This window comes from Thalassophryne amazonica, chromosome 9, assembly GCF_902500255.1.
Source record: "Thalassophryne amazonica chromosome 9, fThaAma1.1, whole genome shotgun sequence".
In the NCBI taxonomy this organism is placed as follows: domain Eukaryota; kingdom Metazoa; phylum Chordata; class Actinopteri; order Batrachoidiformes; family Batrachoididae; genus Thalassophryne; species Thalassophryne amazonica.
In genome coordinates this window covers 24,596,274-24,615,805 of record NC_047111.1, presented here as the reverse complement: position 1 = coordinate 24,615,805, position 19,532 = coordinate 24,596,274, and the positions used below count along the sequence as shown (strand labels likewise).

The 19,532-nt window shown below is 42.8% G+C and overlaps 1 protein-coding gene and 1 long non-coding RNA gene across 2 annotated transcripts in view; one reads left to right on the top strand and one right to left on the bottom strand.

Annotated features, from left to right (window-relative positions):
* Positions 1-19,532, top strand: part of nlgn2b (neuroligin 2b) — a 233,898-nt gene that overhangs the window by 198,508 nt on the left and 15,858 nt on the right. Inside the window, exons 6-7 of the mRNA XM_034177805.1 lie at positions 10,454-10,639; positions 18,110-18,375. Coding sequence (XP_034033696.1) covers positions 10,454-10,639; positions 18,110-18,375 — 452 coding nt within the window. The remainder of the gene's footprint in view (positions 1-10,453; positions 10,640-18,109; positions 18,376-19,532) is intronic.
* LOC117516915 overlaps positions 4,692-19,532 on the bottom strand; it is a 28,131-nt gene continuing 13,290 nt past the window's right edge. Inside the window, exon 3 of the long non-coding RNA XR_004562571.1 lies at positions 4,692-4,797. This is a non-coding gene — a long non-coding RNA (uncharacterized LOC117516915). The remainder of the gene's footprint in view (positions 4,798-19,532) is intronic.

The window sequence follows — 19,532 nt, the reverse complement described above, 5'->3', positions numbered from 1 at the left end:
GAGCAGCTTCTCACAACAGGTGGAGGATCATCAGTCCGCACGCCACGGCAGTGAGAAGCAAACTGCACAACTCTCATCAATATTCACATATACTGCGTAACAAAATACCAAGTTACTGTTAACAATTATTCAGACAATCAAATCACCTCTGATGTGTGCTGACAGCATGTGTCCCTCACCCGTCCTCCTTCACAGGCACGATGTGTCAAACCCAGGCGCGGTCCTCAGCGTCTCACAAACGAACATCACAAGGTCGAGTTCCTGGCAATTCTGCTTGAATCACACATGGCTTAAATGCAGAACGCCATTTCATTATCTGCTTCAGCTGAAAGTCTTTAAGGTTGCACGTGAGCACCATCCACAGGTGCTGCACATTACGTTGATGAGGGTGAAGGACTCTTCTGCCAGCACCTTCTCCACAGACAATAAATCAGTTTGCATACCACCTGGAGAGCAAAGAAAAGAAAAGAACACCCAAAATGCCCAGCCAAACCCCCCCAACACACAACAGTACCCCCCCTTTAACGAGAAGCCTCCCGGCGACCGAACAGACCAGGTCCGAGAACAGCACCTCCCTCCAGGGTCCTCGTCAGGAAGCAGACAGCGTAACGCTCCCAAGGTCCACCGCAGACAGCAGGACAGGGCACCGCAGCTGCAAGGCCGGCTGGCATCAACAAAAACCCCAAAACAGTCCCTAGTACAACCCAACATACAAGAAAAACATAAAACCCACCCAAAACCTCCCCAGGGGACCGTCCCATCCAACCCCGGGAAGAAAAGAAAAACTCCCAAATGCAAAAACCCAACACAGCCCCACAAACACAATACAAACACAAAAGCACAAAGAAAAATAACAAACAACCCCCCCAGAATGACTTGCAGAGCCCAACACCCCCCAGAAGGCTTTCACCGCCAGTTCCAGGAGAAATAGCCAAAGCCGGAATCCCACAGAGGTCCCCAGGTACACATGGAGCAACGGCGCCCCCCAGAGGACCGTACCATCAAACCCCAGGAGGCACCCTCCCCACAACCCAGGAACCCCAGACCCGGCCACACTTGGCTAGTCGGCCCCACAAGCCAATTCCCCCCCAGAGGACCGTCCCATCAACCCTGGAGGTGGAACCTGGAAGGAAACAAAAAACACAAAAGTCCAACCCCCGTAGGACTACAATAAACAACCCCGGGGGCAAATAAAACAACCGATAAACCCTGTTACCTTCGCCAGCACCCCGAAAGACCCCAGATCCCTCCCAGAGCCTTTCGGCGGCTCAGTTTTGGCAAACGGCACAAAACATCAAGCCGGGGAAGGGAACAGGAAAACTAACCCGGCCCCAACCCCAAGGCGCAGCGGAAAACCGGAAATACGTCCGGTGTCTCAACCCGACCATACCCCAGCCTATAAGGGAGGGGTGGAACTACCGAAATGGCGAACGGCAACAGATCGGCCCACCCCTCCGACTGAGGTATGTTCCCGCTGCACCACACCCCGGCAACACCAATGACGAACGGTACAAAGGCCACCGAGGCTGGAGTGGAACCGGGCCCTAACTAAACCAGAAAAAACGCCCCTAACAACCCCCCCCAGGTGCAGAGGTCTTCTGAGAACGCTCAGCGTGACCAACCTGCACCACCCCACAACCCACAAGACAAACGGTCTTGGGGCGAGTGAGGTTGGGGTTAGGGAAGTAGGGAAATAAAAAACAACAAAACAAACCGACCCCAAACCCAAACAGAAAATACCTAAATACAAATAATGAAAACCAACGATCAACTGAAAACCAGGACGGGCTTCGAACCGCCTGTCGTTCACTCCACCAGATACGCCCCTGAATCCCCAAACAATTTATAACCCCTATTCAGAAAAAAACATCAGCCCAAACAATTTTTTTTTTTTTTTTTTTTTTTGGTGTGTATTATTTTGCCTGTCCCAGAACACCTGGAGAGACATCACCACTATTTTTCTTGACGCTTATATGACGGGGCAATATAGCGACTTCAGCTCGTCCGAGCTGCATGGGCTCATCTGCAAGAGGAGCCAGAGGTCCCATCGGAGGAGTCTCAGTGGGGCGAAGAAGAGGCAGCCCAGACCTGTGTCGGGGAAAGCCCCGAGACGAAAAAACCCGTTCTGATGGCCGCCCTCTCTCGCGTCCACGCTCCTTTATCCGATCATCTAGACGAATCACCAAAGATATTAGCTCATCTAAATCATTTGGCTCGTCACGGACTGCTAGCTCGTCTTTTAATGACTCATTTAAACCATCCACAAACACTCCTCGTAAAGCTGCGGCATTCCAACCGGACTGAGCAGAAAAAAGTCGGAAATCCACAGAATAATCCGCCGCACTCCGCCTCCCCTGCCTGAGATTCAGTAACCGCTGGGCAACGGTATGAGCAAAAACCAGAGAACATTGCATCAAAAACGGAGCACAGGCTTCAACGTTTCCCGCATAAGGCTCCTGACGACAAACAATCAATTCGGAAGCCGAATCTCTGGGTGACGGAGTTATCTGCACCAGTATCGATGGTGCCGCAGCTGGAGCAGCAGGAAGCGGAACGGCTTGCGCTGCAAGCTCCGTAACGCGGACATCTGTTTGTTTAATTTGGTTTGCGAGATGCTGTAATTGCTCCCATATTTTCTCCAAGTGTTCTTGAACTCTTTTGGCAAATGGAACCGCCTCTGCCGCTGGGTCCATTTTAGAATGGCCGGGAACTACTGTTATGTGTCGACACGGGTTGAGGAGCGGACCTGCGTCTGACGGACTTATAACTTATAACTGATCATTAGTGTGTGTGTGTGTGTGTGTGTGTGCTGTATGTTTATTATTGCCATTAAAAGGCTGGTTGGGTTAATAATGTTGTGACATAGTCATTATTATAGTGGGGTGGCATAACTATTTTCTTCATAAGAATTGTGCATTTGGTGATTAAAAGTACCAAATTTAGCACAGATGTAGCCAAAGATTGTTATGTGTCGACGCGGGTTGAGGAGTGGACCTGCGTCTGATGGAACCCAGCGCCAAAACAACCAGAAAGCAGTTCCAATAACAAAACAATTTATTTTCCCCCTTCTGTGCAATACAAAGTGTACAAACGTAAAATGCATCTGTCTGGCGGAGTGAAGGATGGCACGCTCTCCAGCGCCCAAAAGGATTGAAGCCCGGCGCTTCTGGACCCACGTTCACCGCCAAACACCCCCCAGGTGGACACGACAAACCGACTCTGCAAAGGATAGAAAAGGTGAGGTAAGTCAGCAGCTACAACTAATATCCTTCAAAGGCACACACTATCAGCAACACATTCAGGTCTGAATTTAAGCTTTATGTAAATGAGCAGCTTCTCACAACAGGTGGAGGATCATCAGTCTGCACGCCACGGCAGTGAGAAGCAAACTGCACAACTCTCATCAATATTCACATATACTGCGTAACAAAATACCAAGTTACTGTTAACAATTATTCAGACAATCAAATCACCTCTGATGTGTGCTGACAGCATGTGTCCCTCACCCGTCCTCCTTCACAGGCACGGTGTCAAACCCAGGCGCGGTCCTCAGCGTCTCACAAACGAACATCACAAGGTCGAGTTCCCGGCAATTCTGCTTGAATCACACATGGCTTAAATGCAGAACGCCATCTCATTATCTGCTTCAGCTGAAAGTCTTTAAGGTTGCACGTGAGCACCATCCACAGGTGCTGCACATTACGTTGATGAGGGTGAAGGACTCTTCTGCCAGCACCTTCTCCACAGACAATAAATCAGTTTGCATACCACCTGGAGAGCAAAGAAAAGAAAAGAACACCCAAAATGCCCAGCCAAACCCCCCCAACACACAACAAAGATATTTAAAAAAAAAAAATCTGGATATTGAGCCATCATAAATTCTCATCATGGTTGCCATGGTGACCATTTTTCAACATGAAAATTGAAAAATGCTCTAATCATATTGAAAAATATACCACATTACAATGATTCCAAAAAGGTGTAGTTTGGACTATCTATGAATGAATGTTATAGATTTATGGGGTAAAAACAGCAAAAAGGATGACAAGGGTCAGTTTCAGTTTGTACAGGGGTCAAAAGTTAAAGTTGCTCCAATTTCGGTAAAAAGTGATGCAAATTACTGGTTGTGCTAATAGGGTTAATAAACTGAAATTAACCTTTGTCATCCTTTTTGCTGTTTTTACCCCATAAATCTGTAACATTCAGTCATAGATAGCCCATACTACCTTTTTGGAATCGATGGAAGGATTTTTAAATTTACATTTTGAAAATTCTCTGCCATAAGTGACACACTGAAAATTCATCATGGCCCAGTATCCATTTTTATTTGGAATACCTTTGGCTACAGTGTATCTATTCACAGTGCTTCACTTTTTCACATTTTATGTTACAGCCTTATTCCAAATGGATTATTTTTCCTCAAAATTCTACACACAATACCCCATAATGGCAATGTGACAAAGGGTTTTTGAGAATTTTGCAAGTTTATTAAAAAAAAAAAACCCTAAGAAATCACATGTACATAAGTATTCAAAGCCTTTGCCATGAAGCTCAAAATTGAGCTCAGGTGCGTTCTGTTTCCACTGATCATCCTTGAGATATTTCTACAGCTTAACTGGAATCCACCTGGGGTAAATTCAGTTGTTTGGACATGAGTTGGAAAGACACACACCTTTGACACACACAATTGTCTGTAGATATCTGAGACATGATTGTCTCGAGGCACAAATCTGGGGAAGGGTACACAAACATTTCTGCTGCTTTGAAGGTCCCAGTGAGCACAGTGGCCTCCATCATCTGTAAATGGAATAAGTTCAGATCCACTAGGACTCTTCCTAGAGCTGACCACCCGTCTAAACTGAGCGGCAATTGGAGGAGAAGGGCTTTAGTCACGGAGGTGACCAACAAACTGATGGTCACTCTGTCAGAGCTCCAGCATTCCTCTGTGGAGAGAGGAGCTTCTTCCAGAAGGACAACCATCTCTGAAGCAATCCACCAGTCAGGCCTGTATGGTAGAGTGGCCAGACAGAAGTCACTCCTTAGTAAAAGGCACATGGCAGCCCGCCTACAGTTTGCCAAAAAGCACCTGAAGGACCCTCAGACCAGGAGAAATTCAAAATTGTCTCATCTGATGAGAGAACGTTTGAACTCTTTGGTGTGAATACCAGGCATCATGTTTGGAGGAAATCAGGCACCATCCATACAGTGAAGCATGGTGGTGGCAGCATCATGCTGTGGGGATGTTTTCAGCAGCAGGAACTGAGAGACTAGTCAGGGTTGAGGGAAAGATGAATGCAGCAATGTACAGAGACATCATGGATGAAAACCTGCTCCAGAGCGCTCTTGACCTCAGACTGGGGCTACAGGTCATCTATCAGCAGGACAATGACTCTAAGCACACAGCCAAGATATCAAAGGAGTGGCTTCAGGACAACTCTGTGACTGTCCTTGAGTGGTCCAGCCAGAGCTCAGATCTGAATCTGATTGAACATCTCTGGAGAGATCTGAAAATGTCCGTGCACCTACGCCCCCATCCAAGCTGATGGAGCTTGAGAGGTGCTTCAAAGAGGAATGCACCAAACTATCCAAAGACAGGTGCACCAAGCTTGTGGTATCATATTCAAGAAGACTTGAGGCTGTAATTGCTGCCAAAGGTGCATAAACAAAGTATTGAACAAAGGCTGTGAATAGTTATGATTTCTTTCTTTTGTTTTTTTAATAAATTTTCAAAAAATAAAAAAATGGGGTGTTGTGAGTAGAATTTTGAAGGTGAAAATTAATTTCCTACCATTTGGAATAAGGCTGTAACATAACAAAATGTGGAAAAAGTGCAGCACTCTGAATACTTTCACAATAAACTGTATATCAAACATCATGCTTTTATCACAAAATGCAGTTATTTTGCCTATCTGCTGCACTTTTAGCAATGTTTGTGACATATTCCACTGCAGAAAGGAGAATAAGTGATACTATGTCGCCACAAGAGAGTGCACTTCTGCCATTATAAAGGTTAAAAAAAGGTTATGTTGCTGGCACCCCTCTGGTGCCCGCCTATGCCATAGCTGCCCCTTCATTAACACAGTAATGTGACACGCTTCCTGCTGATGGTAAAAGTGCAGATTTTAACGTAATAGAAGAAGTGTTGAAAAATGTGAAGATGCTGTCGCCATCTGAAGATCTCGTCCTGTTTTGCAGACAATGAGGGAGATCAATAAGGGAAATGGCTTTCACCGTGACTGATCTCATCAACATGCATTAGAGGAAGACAAAGTGCTTCTAATATTTTGTCTGTTCACTGATTATGCTAACACGATTACACCAAATACACCATTTTTCTCTCTCAGAGGAACCAGACTGAGTTTTTTTCTTTTTTTATTGTTGTTGAACGTCTTCTTCATGCAGCATACTGTAAATATTTCCTTTTTAAATTCCCCTCTGCCGTTTGTTTCCACTCTTTCATCCGTTTACTTTATTGTCTCGGCGTCTTTACTTCGAGGTTGAAGGCGGCTTCACAGTTTCTTGGCTGTTACCTAAAGCAAATGTTGAATATGCATGAGTGCCTCATAAAGTGCTGCTCTCAGCGCTAAAGTCAGGAGGAAGCCCAAGTCAGCAGATGAGGAGAATCAGAATGAAAACTTACTGAAAGCGAAATCGAGGCGGGAACTCGCTCCGCTCGTAATCAGCAGAGGAAGATAAACTAAATTTCCTGTCTCTATGTCGTCCTTCCTGAGTGTACCGGTTCAGATGGGCAGTAGTTCCTGTGTGCGCGTGCATGTGTGCTCTCGTTGTGTTATTGAATATGTAAGTGCTTCCATGTGTTCTGCTTGTGTGTCTGTCTGCATCATTTTGCCTGAAGGTCTGGACAGTTGCCAGGCAACTGTGGCAGGCAGCTCGGAGATCTAGTGGGCATCTATGGAGCGAGCGCTTCCCCGAACCGATGGTTTTGTTACGCAGCAAGACTCCGCACAACAGACCGTAACAAATATGGACGTAGAGCAACTTCTCAAAGGGTAAAGTCAAAATAGCTCTTCAGCTCCGCTGAGGCTGGGTGCAGACGGCACGGTTCAGTTGCTGCGTGTTCTGAGCACATCAATGAAACATGAGCAATAACAAAAAAAAGTGCTTCACTGCTTTTTCCAAAAGAAGTCATTTACTATAATTATTTAAAATTTCCTATTGTTTCTTTGTGGCAGTTTAGCCTTCAGAAGGTTATTAGATGAGATTTCAAGTGGAATGATGATGTTTTGCTCATTGCGATGGTTAACAGAAACTCTCAGACTTTTTCCGAGTAGAGCAACATGATGCACAGGATGGATCAGCACAATTGGAGAAAATTCTGTTTAAATGTTTAAATGGGTTTTTAAAATTTTACAGAACTTGGCCACAGTCCACATCAGCCACATCGCACTCTTCTCTAGACAGCCTTGCCCCAACCCCACCAAACTTCATCCAGAGATATGAAGAGTTGAGAATGTAGTGTGCTCCACGTTTACTCAGAGTTACATCAGGTTGCACTGGACCTGCCATGGACAGCCCAGTCTCATACTATTAGATTGTGATACCACCTCGAAATGTAGAATATTTTGGTGATGGGGACACGCATTCCAACTAGCAGCCTAACACTAACCATAACCATAATGTCCCACAGCATCCACAAAAATCAGCCTAATCTCACTACAGTTCATGATCTATTACATCGTGATACCATCATGAAAATCGACTACATTTCATGATGGTATCATGATCCAATAGATTAGAGCACTTTTTGTGATGCCATCATGAACTGGGAGTGAGACTGTATTTGCCATGAAATGCCCTGATCCAAGAGTGGGTGGGGCTGAAGCAATTGAGAGTCCAGAGATCCCGGGGAGGGGGGGGGGACTTTTCCCAATTTTTACGGAATGGTCTGCCTGATCAGAAGGGCCAAGTTCTATGTCAGCCCTTTAAGTCATGAAACTCAGCTAACTATAAGAGCTCCTGTTGGATGGATGTTCAGATGTCTTGAGGACCAGCAGAAAGTCACCTTGATGAAGACTAAACTTTGAGATGTCTGTTCCACTCCATGTCTGTTCCACACCATGGCATCTAAATCAAAAAACGTTCAAATCTGAATATTATCTCAGAGTTCACACATAAAACCTCTTGATAATCATGAGAAAGATTTTAAATCAGGTTCCAAACTTTTCAGGAAGCAAAGATATGTTTTTGTTTTGTTTTAAAGCTAAAATGGCAGCCAGTTGGATGCCATCTTGGATTTTGAAAAAGCCTAAAGGGGGATGCGATTTCTACACATTTTCTTGGACCTATCCTCAAAATTTCTGTTTGCACCTCAAAATTTCCACTATTTCACCATTTTTCAGCTAATACTCTTGGAGTATATGATGTCAAGAGACATCTGGGAAGATCTTATGGAGTCACGAGGTGACAGGACAGAGGTGTTTGGCAATGCCAGTGTCTTTGCAGGAGAACAAAAGTTGGTGCCTCCTGTCTTACTCTATGGCTGTAAGACCTGGATGCTAACCAGTGATCTAAGGTGATGACTGGATGTCTTTGGTACTGGATCTGTCTGGAGGATCCTTGGTTACTTCTGGAATGTGGTGCACTGTGGGCATGATCCAGCACGCAAGTGCCTCAGTGTTGAGGACCCCAGCGGCTGCAGAGGTCCAAGGGGATGTCCACATTTCACCTGGCTGCAGCAGATACATTCCTACTTTCAAGAGGTGGGGATGGACTGATGTCTCCCTGGGTGGTTGCCTTCCAGTACCCAAGGCAGTGCCTTGGTAATAATTAAGTTAACTTCACTGAAAAATAAACCGATTTGGAATAAAATCTCTCATATTATCTAATTCATATTTGAAACTCACCAATGGCAGCAAAGTGCTGTCGGCTGTAAGTACAGTGAAGCGCGTGCAGTGACACGTGTCGCACTGAGTGCGTTGGAAAGGTCACTTGGCCAGGTAATGATTACCTCCATCACCGCGGCTGTTATCACCATTACTGTCACTCACATTATAATCAAAAACAGTAAACAGTCATTTGCTCCTCGGTACACTTTAGAACCTGCTGACCGCCCTCTTTTACCATCTGCCTCGGCCTCTCGCTCCAATCTTCAGCTGCCATATTTACTCACTGACATACAGAAAAAGAAACCTCGTGAAACCGCAATGTGTTCTTTTGGTGAAAAGAGAATGAACACGAACTCTGAAACAGCAAGACATTCAGGAGCGTAGCCAGGAATTCTGGGGGGGGGCTACTGTCCACTAGATGTTGCTTACTGTTTCAACCATTATCCATTTTCTAAAACTTTTCTAAACCTTCCTTTCAGCAGGATTCAAGATGAATCCCGCTCAAACTGGATTGCCACCCCAGATCTGAACGGAGCTCTTAGAGTCACCAATTGACCTAATCTGCATGTTTTTTGATGCGAGAGGAAGCTGGCGCACTAGGATCGAACCCACACAAACACGTGTAAACACCACACAGAAAGGACCAGGCGGGAAGCAAACCCAGAACCTTTTCGCTGTGAGGCAACAGTGCTCGGCACTAAGCCATCGTGCTGCCCATTTCAAGCATTGTGCTGCACTGAATCTTTAACTGAAGCTGTTCTGGAGTTGTGAAACAGGGTTTGAAATGTTTTTAAACAATTTCTGAAACTGTATCATTTATTGTCTCAAGTGTATCAAAGCAATATAGTTTTCTGGATGACCTGTATCATTTAGTTTTTCAAGTGTTTCAAAAGAGTGAATCATATTCTGAAGCCATTGTTTCATTTATGTTTTGAGCATTTAGAAGCAATGAATCATTGCCCGAAACAGGGAAACCTCACTTTCTACTAGATATTAACATTCTAGTGGTTTGAACATTTGGAAACCATGTCATTTTCTGAACAACTTTTTTTTTCATTTAGAGTTTTAAGTATTTCAGAACTGAAAATCATATTTTGAATTAATTGTTTCATTTAGTGTTTTGAACATTTCAAAACTACAAGTTTCATTCAGGCTTTTGAGCATTTTGATAACAGCAACTCCCCTTCTGGAGCAAATGTTTCATTTAATGATTCGAGTATCAGAGAGGTTCACTTCATCCACTGGCCACAGTGTGAAATTTAAGAGTAGAAGGTGACGTTTTGTTCAGGTTTAATTTAACCTTGTTGGGGGTGTGCATCCACCGCGCAGACGCTCGTTTTTGGATGGAGGTGAACCGCGCCTTCTGTTGCTCTCCGTCTCACACAGTCTCTTAAATGTGCTGTGTTGCCAATGTGGGTATTAAAAATGAGTACCACTAAGTTCTGAATTTGAGTCTCAATAGTTCTTGACAATGACACAGTGCAGATGATTTCAAAAAGCAGCGTGCACTTGGTTCTGTTATTGTGCACTTCTGACTTCCTGCTCTGCTTCTCATTTGCACGTGATGTGTTTCTTTCTCTCTGCGTTTGTCGCAATTTGCCCTGCAGGCTTTCTGAGCACAGGGGACCAGTCTGCGAAGGGGAACTATGGCTTGTTGGACCAGATCCAAGCCCTGCGCTGGCTGAATGAAAACATTGGCCATTTTGGAGGCGATCCAGAGAGAATCACAATCTTTGGCTCGGGAGCCGGTGCCGCCTGTGTGAACCTTCTCATCCTCTCCCATCACTCTGAGGGTAAAGTTCTTTCACTCTAGGAGTCATAAACATTGCTCAAACTGGATTATTGCTGCAGGACCGTGTGCGTGTTTCTTGTGTTTGTTATGACAGTAGATCACCAGCAGAAAACCTTCATCTTTTTCATGATGATTTTGAAGTAACTGCTTTCTTTTTGGTCCTTTAAGAGCATGGTGACAGAATGCTTTACTGAAGGGCAAATTCACTTTTTTTAGTAGTATTAAAATGTTTGGAAGCCTCTAAATGCTCGACTCACTTTTGACAACTGAGAAAAACCTCTTTTTCCAACAACTTGAAATAAGTTTAAATGAACTCCAATCACATTTTTGTTGGCTTGAAAAGTCTTATTATTGATGATTATGTACAAAATGTCCCGGTACTGATGATATATAGCTTCTATTACTACTGTTTACCCAGTGGTGGTGCTTTTGTCTGTCTGTATGTCTGCAGCAGTATCTTCATAATGCAAAGAGCAATTTCAATCAAACTCAATGGATAAACTCAGGGGACAATCCTCTGGCAACAGAGGTCATGTCAACTTCATGGGGGTCAAAGGTCAAATCAGACCTATCTCAGGAAATGTATGAGATATTAAAATGTTTTTTTTTGCATAGACCTCTGACGTCACATGATGACGTCAAATGAAGCTGAAGTATTAGCTGATGGCAGCAAGCCACTGCAACTGACTGGATATCTTTTCAGAAACACACAAGATCAGCTCTATGTAAAACATTAGTGGTAAACAAACTGACCAGAGCCAATTTGTAAGACTGGTGCAGGATTGATATAAAGTGTTATATTGGATGTTTGGATTGGAGGATGGTGGCCACCCAGTGACCAATCAAAAATCATTTTTGCATAGAAATGCTTTTGTTTGATTGATTAAAATGATATTGGTGTCACATTCCATTTAGTTATATTTTAATTTATTTGCTATTTATGGTATTTATTATGTTTTATTTGTCAAATCAGAGTTAAGTTTATTACATTTAGTATTAATGGTTTCACCCAGCACATTTTGAAAGTTTTCACCTCTTGAAGCTACTGCACGTAGGCCTATTAAAAGGTGTTTAGTGTTGAATATATTGTGTTGAAATTTTTACCCAAGGCCATCAAATATGGTCACTGGGTATTCTATTCGTCTGTCTGTGCTCAGCATAACAGAGAACATTCTTGGGACACAGACCTCAGACAAGTTCAAAGATGGCTAACCTTGATCTATTTTAAGATGTATTTTAAGGGATTAAAATGTCAATGTTCTGTTTTTTTTAGGGGTGACAGCCAATCAGAGTAGAGCTGCACTGTGATGTCAGTGGCTGGTCTACGTAGCTGCAAACTCTGTTTTGCGTGTGTGTAAATATAACCTCTTTGTTATATATTTTGTAAAAACTAGCGAGAAATAAACACTTCTAAAACTGAAACGCTGTTTTTGTATCCTGATAACACTGGTGAAATGATTTACAAGACATTTCGTGGATGTCAGCATGCAAGCTAACTTCCGCTAACTCAAAGCTAACTTCCACTCTTGTCAAAGCTTATGCATGTGCACGCACACCACCTCCTACAAACGCCATAGAAATGTAAATATTATTTATGATTGACTGATTGATTGATTGTTTGATAGTAGGGCTTTATTGAACATGTACAAATTGATTGTACGTAATACAATAGGATCTTCATAATTAATGTAAATAACATTCATTCATACATTCATTCATCTTCTACCGCTTAGTCCAATTAAGGGTCGCGGGGGGCTGGAGCCTATCCCAGCAGTCATAGAGCGGGGTACACCCAGGACAGGACACCAGTCTATCGCAGGGCCACAAATAGACAAACAAACACAGACACACCCACACACACACCTACGGACAATTTTAAAGAGTCCAATCCACCTAACCAGCATGTCTTTGGATGTGGGAGGAAACCGGAGCACCCGGAGGAAACCCACGCAAACACGGGGATAACATGCAATCTCCACACAGAAAGGCCACGGGAATTGAACCCACAACCTTCTCACTGTGAGGCAACAGTGGTAACCACTAAGCCACCGTGCTGCCCATGTAAATAACAATAAATGTAGAATTTCATATACGAGGTCTGTGAGAAAAGTAATGGACCTTTTTATTTTTTTCAAAAACTATATGGATTTGAATCACGTGCGATTACATCAGACAAGCTTGAACCCTCATGGGCATGCAAGAGTTTTTTCACGCCTGTCGGTTATGTCATTCGCCTGTGGGCAGGCTTTGAGTGAGGAGTGGTCCACCCCTCCCGTCGGAATTCCTTTGTCTGACTTCTTCCTGAGAGACTGGCGCTTTGCTTTATCAAAATTTTTTCAGAACCTGTGAGGCACATCGAAGTGGACATCATTCGAGAAATTCAGCTGGTTTTCGGTAAAAATCCGTCTGCACATCTTTCATTACAAATCTCCTTTAAACAGTGGAATGTCCGGATAAACTGCTGATCCCAACCTCTTCTGAAAGTTCTCTGTTCTCTCACGACGTCCTGGGTCAACAGAGGCTTAAATTTGGAGGTTTTCAGCTCGAAACAGGCTGACGACGGCGCCTCAGAGCGCTGCGCGACGTCCCGCTCCATGGGAAGTCCTTAAAGCAACAGTAACACTCCATAATCTCTCATCAGCCATTAAAATTTTCACCAAAAACCAGCTGAATTTCTCGAATGGTGTCCACTTCGATGTGTCTCACAAGTTCTGAAAAAATTTTGATCAAGCAAAGCGCCAGTCTCTCAGGAAGAAGTCAGACAAAGGAATTCCGACGGGAGGGGTGGACCACTCCTCACTCAAAGCCTGCCCACAGGCGAATGACATAACCGACAGGCGTGAAAAAACTCTCGCATGCCCATGAGGGTTCAAGGTTGGCTGATGTAATCGCACGTGATTCAAATCAATATAGTTTTTGAAAAAAATAAAAAGGTACGTTACTTTTCTCACAGACCTCGTGTGTATATATATATATATATATATATATATATATAAACACACACACTTTCCACTGGGACATCAATGAAACAATTGATACTTATAAAGAAGATGATGCTCATACGGCTGAGAGTATTTGAGCATTGCGTTATATTTATTAACTGCAGTCAACATGGACAAATAATTTATGCCACTAAGAGTGTTGGAACATGATAAATTAAATCCAGCATGCCTGAAAACTTACAATTTGACACCAAGATCACACAAATAAGTGAGGAAAAAAATATTTTGTCAGACATTGTGAAATTAGGCACCACTTTGGATTTCAATGATGCTGTAAAACAGATCCATTGTGATTGGAGCATTTTTGTGCAAAATGTAATTTTCCAGCAGGTGATTTTGGTGGCCATCTTGGAAAATGGCCACCATCTTTGATTTTCACATGGCCAATCAACCAGATTTGTTATCCTGGGAATCATCATGCCAGATTTGGTGCTTGTAACCAGGGTTTGCACAATTTGATGTAAAATTGATATTATCTGTTCCACTATGTTCACAGTCATTCATTTTTTTCTGGTCGTCTTTTTAAAAGCAATTCTTAAAAATGTGCCAGTTGTCAGAAGTGATGACAACATCAGGTAGAAGACATGACAATGTTACATTTTGTAATAATAATAAGTGTGTGTGTGTGGGGGGGGGGGGGGGGGGGTGAACTGGTTGAGTGTACAAGGGGCAATGAAAATCTGTGCCAAATTAAATTAATTTAATGAACTTCTGCTCTTCAGCTCACAAACCTGTCATATCATTTCTACCTGATGCCACCAACTCAAGCATCAGATGTGACCTTGAGTTTCTGTTGGATTTTTTTTTTCTTTACTGAGAAATATTTAGTGATTTGAAATAGTTTGCCATTTATTCAATGTGCTGATTTCAACAGATTTTTTTTCTCACCTGAGATCAAAGTCCTGTAATAATCCCAAATAATGTCATTTCACATGGGACTAAAATCACTGAGCTGCACCAACAAGATTGCATTACAGAAAATGAATTCTGTCTGGACCAGGTCACAATATTAGATACAGTATGTAATTTACCAGCTTTGACAGTTTTGACCTGGACTTTATATGAAGAGCTTTCAGAGCATCACAGAGATTTACTTTTTCCTGTGCCGCCACACCGCGTCGGCTGCGGCCAACATCTTTTGCAACATTGCGTGATGATTTACCCTCTTTTAAGAGTTTGATAATCCTCTCCTTTGTTTCAATTGACATCTCTCGTGTTGGAGCCATGATTCATGTCAGTCCACTTGGTGCAACAGCTCTCCAAGGTGTGATCACTCCTTTTTAGATGCAGACTAATGAGCAGATCTGATTTGATGCAGGTGTTAGTTTTGGGGATGAAAAATTACAGGGTGAGTCCATATTTTTTTCCTCAGAATTGAGTGATTCCATATTTTTTTCCCTCTGCTTGGTCTAAAAAGTAACCGTTACTGACTGCCACAATTATTTTTCCTGATTTCTTATAGTGTTTCTTAAAGCCAGAAAGTTGCCATTTGAAATGACTTTAGTTTTGTGTCATGTCTGTGATCTGCTTTTTTTCTACAAAATTAAACAACTGAATGAACATCCTCCGAGGCCGGTGATTCCATACCTTTTGCCAGGGGTTGTATTATGAGTTATATAGATATATACCATGATGCTGTATATCTTTGGTGTTCTTTTGCTCCTCTCCTCTCAGTCGATAGAAAACGGGCAGTAGGTTTCTTACTCGCTGTGTCCTGCCCTCTCTCCTGCGTCTCCATGTAGGCCTTTTCCTCACACAACTTTTGGTTATGTGGAACCAACAGGTGGGTAATTTCAAGAGTCAGATTTAGGATTTTAGATGACGGGCAAAGTGACGTTATCTGCTAATGCTGCCATAATCAAATTGTATCAAAAGGATGGAAGCACTTCCAATCTGTTCCATCATCTGCAGCAGTACCACAAACTGCTTTACAAGGAGAGTGTGAAAGTACGTGCTCCAGCAGTGTGCAAGCCTTTGCAACCAGTAAAGTATGCCCCCCACCCAAAAGTAATAACTGCAAGCTTCATTTAGTATTGCTGTTTTCCTGATGCATTCGCTGTTGTTCATAATTGCAACAGTGGAACAAGAAGGCTTTAAAAGCTGCTAAAACCAGTTGACCCACTCTTGTTTACATTTTTCATTAATTTACTTTTCTTTCTTTTTTTTTTTGCACAACTGTGCTTTGTTGAACAGGAAACGAAAACCTGGAAGATTTCTCATTCCTGTTTGGTTAACGTTTAAATAAAAGTGCTTGTGACATCAGTATGTGAGGCATAAAGTTAACACCTATATTCCTCTTTGTGGTGGAGGTGTCAGAGAGGAGGATGCTGAGGAAGCTGCTCAGCATCCTGGACAACACTTCCCAACCCCTGCATGCCACACTGGCATCCTGTCAGAGCACCTTCAGTCATAGACTGAGACCACAGAAGTGCACCACAGAACACCACAGAAGGTCTTTTCTACCTGTGGCAATCAGATTGTACTCAACAAAAATATAAACGCAACACTTTTGGTTTTGCTCCCATTTTGTATGAGATGAACTCAAAGATCTAAAACTTTTTCCACATATACAATATTACCATTTCTCTCAAATATTGTTCACAAACCAGTCTGAATCTGTGATAGTGAGCACTTCTCCTTTGTTGAGATAATCCATCCCACCTCACAGGTGTGCCATATCAAGATGCTGATTAGACACCATGATTAGTGCACAGGAGCAAAGATGGGCAAAGGATCTTCAGTTTGTCAGCAAATGAAATGTTTAAACACAATGTTCTTCAATGAAAGATTTGCATATTTCTCCCTCTACACTGAATATCATCAAACTATTCAAGGATCTGGAGGAATTTCAGTGCATAGAGAGCATGGGCACGAGCCTAAACTCAACATCTGTGATCTTTGATCTCCCAGATGACACTACAGTAAGAACTGTTATTCATCAATAGCTGATATAAACCTTTGTCAAACACTACAATACGGAGTTACATTCATCTACTTAAAACTTTCCTGTGCAAAAAAGAAGCCTTATGTTAACCTTGTCCAGAAGCAGTGTTGACTTCTCTAGGCTTCTGGGTTGGACCATCACAGAGTGTATTCTGATCAGACAAATCAGTATTCCAAATCTTCTGTTTTTTTGTTTTGTTTTATTTTTTGTTTTTTAAGAAATGACATCATGTACTCTGGACCAAAGATGAAAATAACCACCCAGGCTGTTATCAGCAACAAGTCCAAAAGCCAGGATCTGTTATTTACACTTCTGTGTTGGCAGCGTTACTGTAGAAAAGCACATTGAAATTTTGGAGCAACATATTCTGCCTTCAAGAAAACATCTTTTCCAGGGGCATCCATAGGTTTTTCAACACGACAATGCAAAACCACATTCTGCATGATTATGCAAAGGCATAGCTATGGAAGAAAAGGAAACAGGTACTGCACAGACTTGACTGCAATCCTGTCCTGTCCTCAATGGATAATTAACTTGAACATAACTTGACGTGTTTTGAGAAAGTGATAAATGCTTTCACATTTCAAGTTTTTTTTGGAATATGTTCCAGGCCTGAAATGCCAGAATAGATGTATATTAACAAATGAAATGAAGTTGATCACACAAAATATGAAATGTATTGGTTTCATACTCTCTGCAATGAAATAAAAGTCAAAGTAAATGTAAGAATCACTGGAGTTTAGTGTTTGGGTTTTTGTTAGTTTATTATTATTATTATTATTTGTGTCTTCCATAGCGTAACAACATTTTCTGATTTGGGGTTGTAATACACTTGTAAATTGGACACAATTGTGAATTTTCACTGAAACTGGTGTGTTCATTTTTATTTTAATCATAAAAAATACCATAAACATCTATTTTGAAATTATAGATTGTTGTGAGAAAACAATCTTTTATTAAATTCTGAAAAACAGGCTTCAACACTACAAAGTACAGAAAAGGTTGCAGTTTGAAGTGTTTGTGAAGGTACAAGAGGAGAGATGAGACGATGAGTGGAGGTGCAGTTTGAGGCTCCTTAATTGATTTCACAGGGAGGCGAGTGGGGGCGGGGCAAATGCAGAATATGGGGTGGGGGTGGTGGGGGGCCTTAATTATTAATGACAGAATCTGCAGATAAAATAGAGGGACAGCAAGCCACTTTACATAACAGTGCAGCAATGCAACAGTGCGTGCAGATGTCTGTTTTTAACAGCTGTTGCGGCCGGTGCTGCACAGAGTTGTCAGTATTTTTATTTTCCTGCTGTAACACAAACAAATGACATTGTGTACAATGATAATCGAATATCTGCTTCATCTTCGTAACACTCGAGCGCCGCTACTCCAACATGCACAATGTATTATTTGAAACATCTTTAAAGCTCATCAGCTGTTTGTAAGAGTATGTCAGAGTGGAAAAAGAAACAAAACAGTGTTTTAGGAGCCGTGCCATTTGTGTCAAAGCCACTGAGTGACTTGGTGTGTTCAGGCCTGTTCCAGAGGGCTATCGCTCAGAGCGGCACGGCCATCGCCAGCTGGTCTGTCAACTACCGGCCGCTGATGTACACCAAGATTTTGGCCAAAAAGGTGGGGTGCACCCTGGATGACATGGCTGAGCTGGTGGACTGCCTGAGGAGGAAGAGTTATCGGGAGCTGGTGGACCAAGACATTCAACCGGCACGCTACCACATTGCCTTTGGCCCCGTGGTAGACGGTGACGTGGTGCCAGACGACCCCGAGATCCTCATGCAACAGGTCAGCTGCGATGCCTCTTCAGTTATTCCAGTTATTTGATGGTTTGTTTTATGCAGACCTGTGTTAATCCAGGAATATAACATTGTCGTGTCAAGGTCAGAACATTGATTTGTGTTGCTTATCTGGGTCCGGGTCATGGTACCAGTAGACCAAACATCCCACACTTCCCAATCCTTGGCTAAATCCTGTAAGCTTTCCTGGGGGACCCCAAGCCATCTGGGAAATATAATGCCTCCAGTGTGTGCTGGGTCTTCCCTGAGGCCTCCTTTCACTTAGAAAAAATGAGGTGGGCTTCATAGATAATTGGCAAAGCTTCTGGGGAAAACCTGGTCTTGTTAGGAGAGACGGCATCCATCCCACTTTGGATGGAGCAGCTCTCATTTCTAGAAATCTGGCCAATTTTCTTAAATCCTCCAAACCGTGACTATCCAGGGTTGGGACCAGGAAGCAGAGTTGTAGTCTTACACACCTCTCTGCAGCTTCTCTCCCCCTGCCATCCCCTCATTACCCCATCCCCGTAGAGACGGTGCCTGCTCCCAGACCACCAATAACCAGCAAAAATCTATTTAAGCATAAAAATTCAAAAAGAAAAAATAATATAGCACCTTCAACTGCACCACAGACTAAAACAGTTAAATGCGGTCTACTAAACATTAGGTCTCTCTCTTCTAAGTCCCTGTTAGTAAATGATATAATAATTGATCAACATATTGATTTATTCTGCCTTACAGAAACCTGGTTACAGCAGGATGAATATGTTAGTTTAAATGAGTCAACACCCCCGAGTCACACTAACTGCCAGAACGCTCGTAGCACAGGCCGAGGCGGAGGATTAGCAGCAATCTTCCATTCCAGCTTATTAATTAGTCAAAAACCCAGACAGAGCTTTAATTCATTTGAAAGCTTGACTCTTAGTCTTGTCCATCCAAATTGGAAGTCCCAAAAACCAGTTTTATTTGTTGTTATCTATCGTCCTCCTGGTCGTTACTGTGAGTTTCTCTGTGAATTTTCAGAACTTTTGTCTGACTTAGTGCTTAGCTCAGATAAGATAATTATAGTGGGCGATTTTAACATCCACACAGATGCTGAGAATGACAGCCTCAACACTGCATTTAATCTATTATTAGACTCAATTGGCTTTGCTCAAAATGTAAATG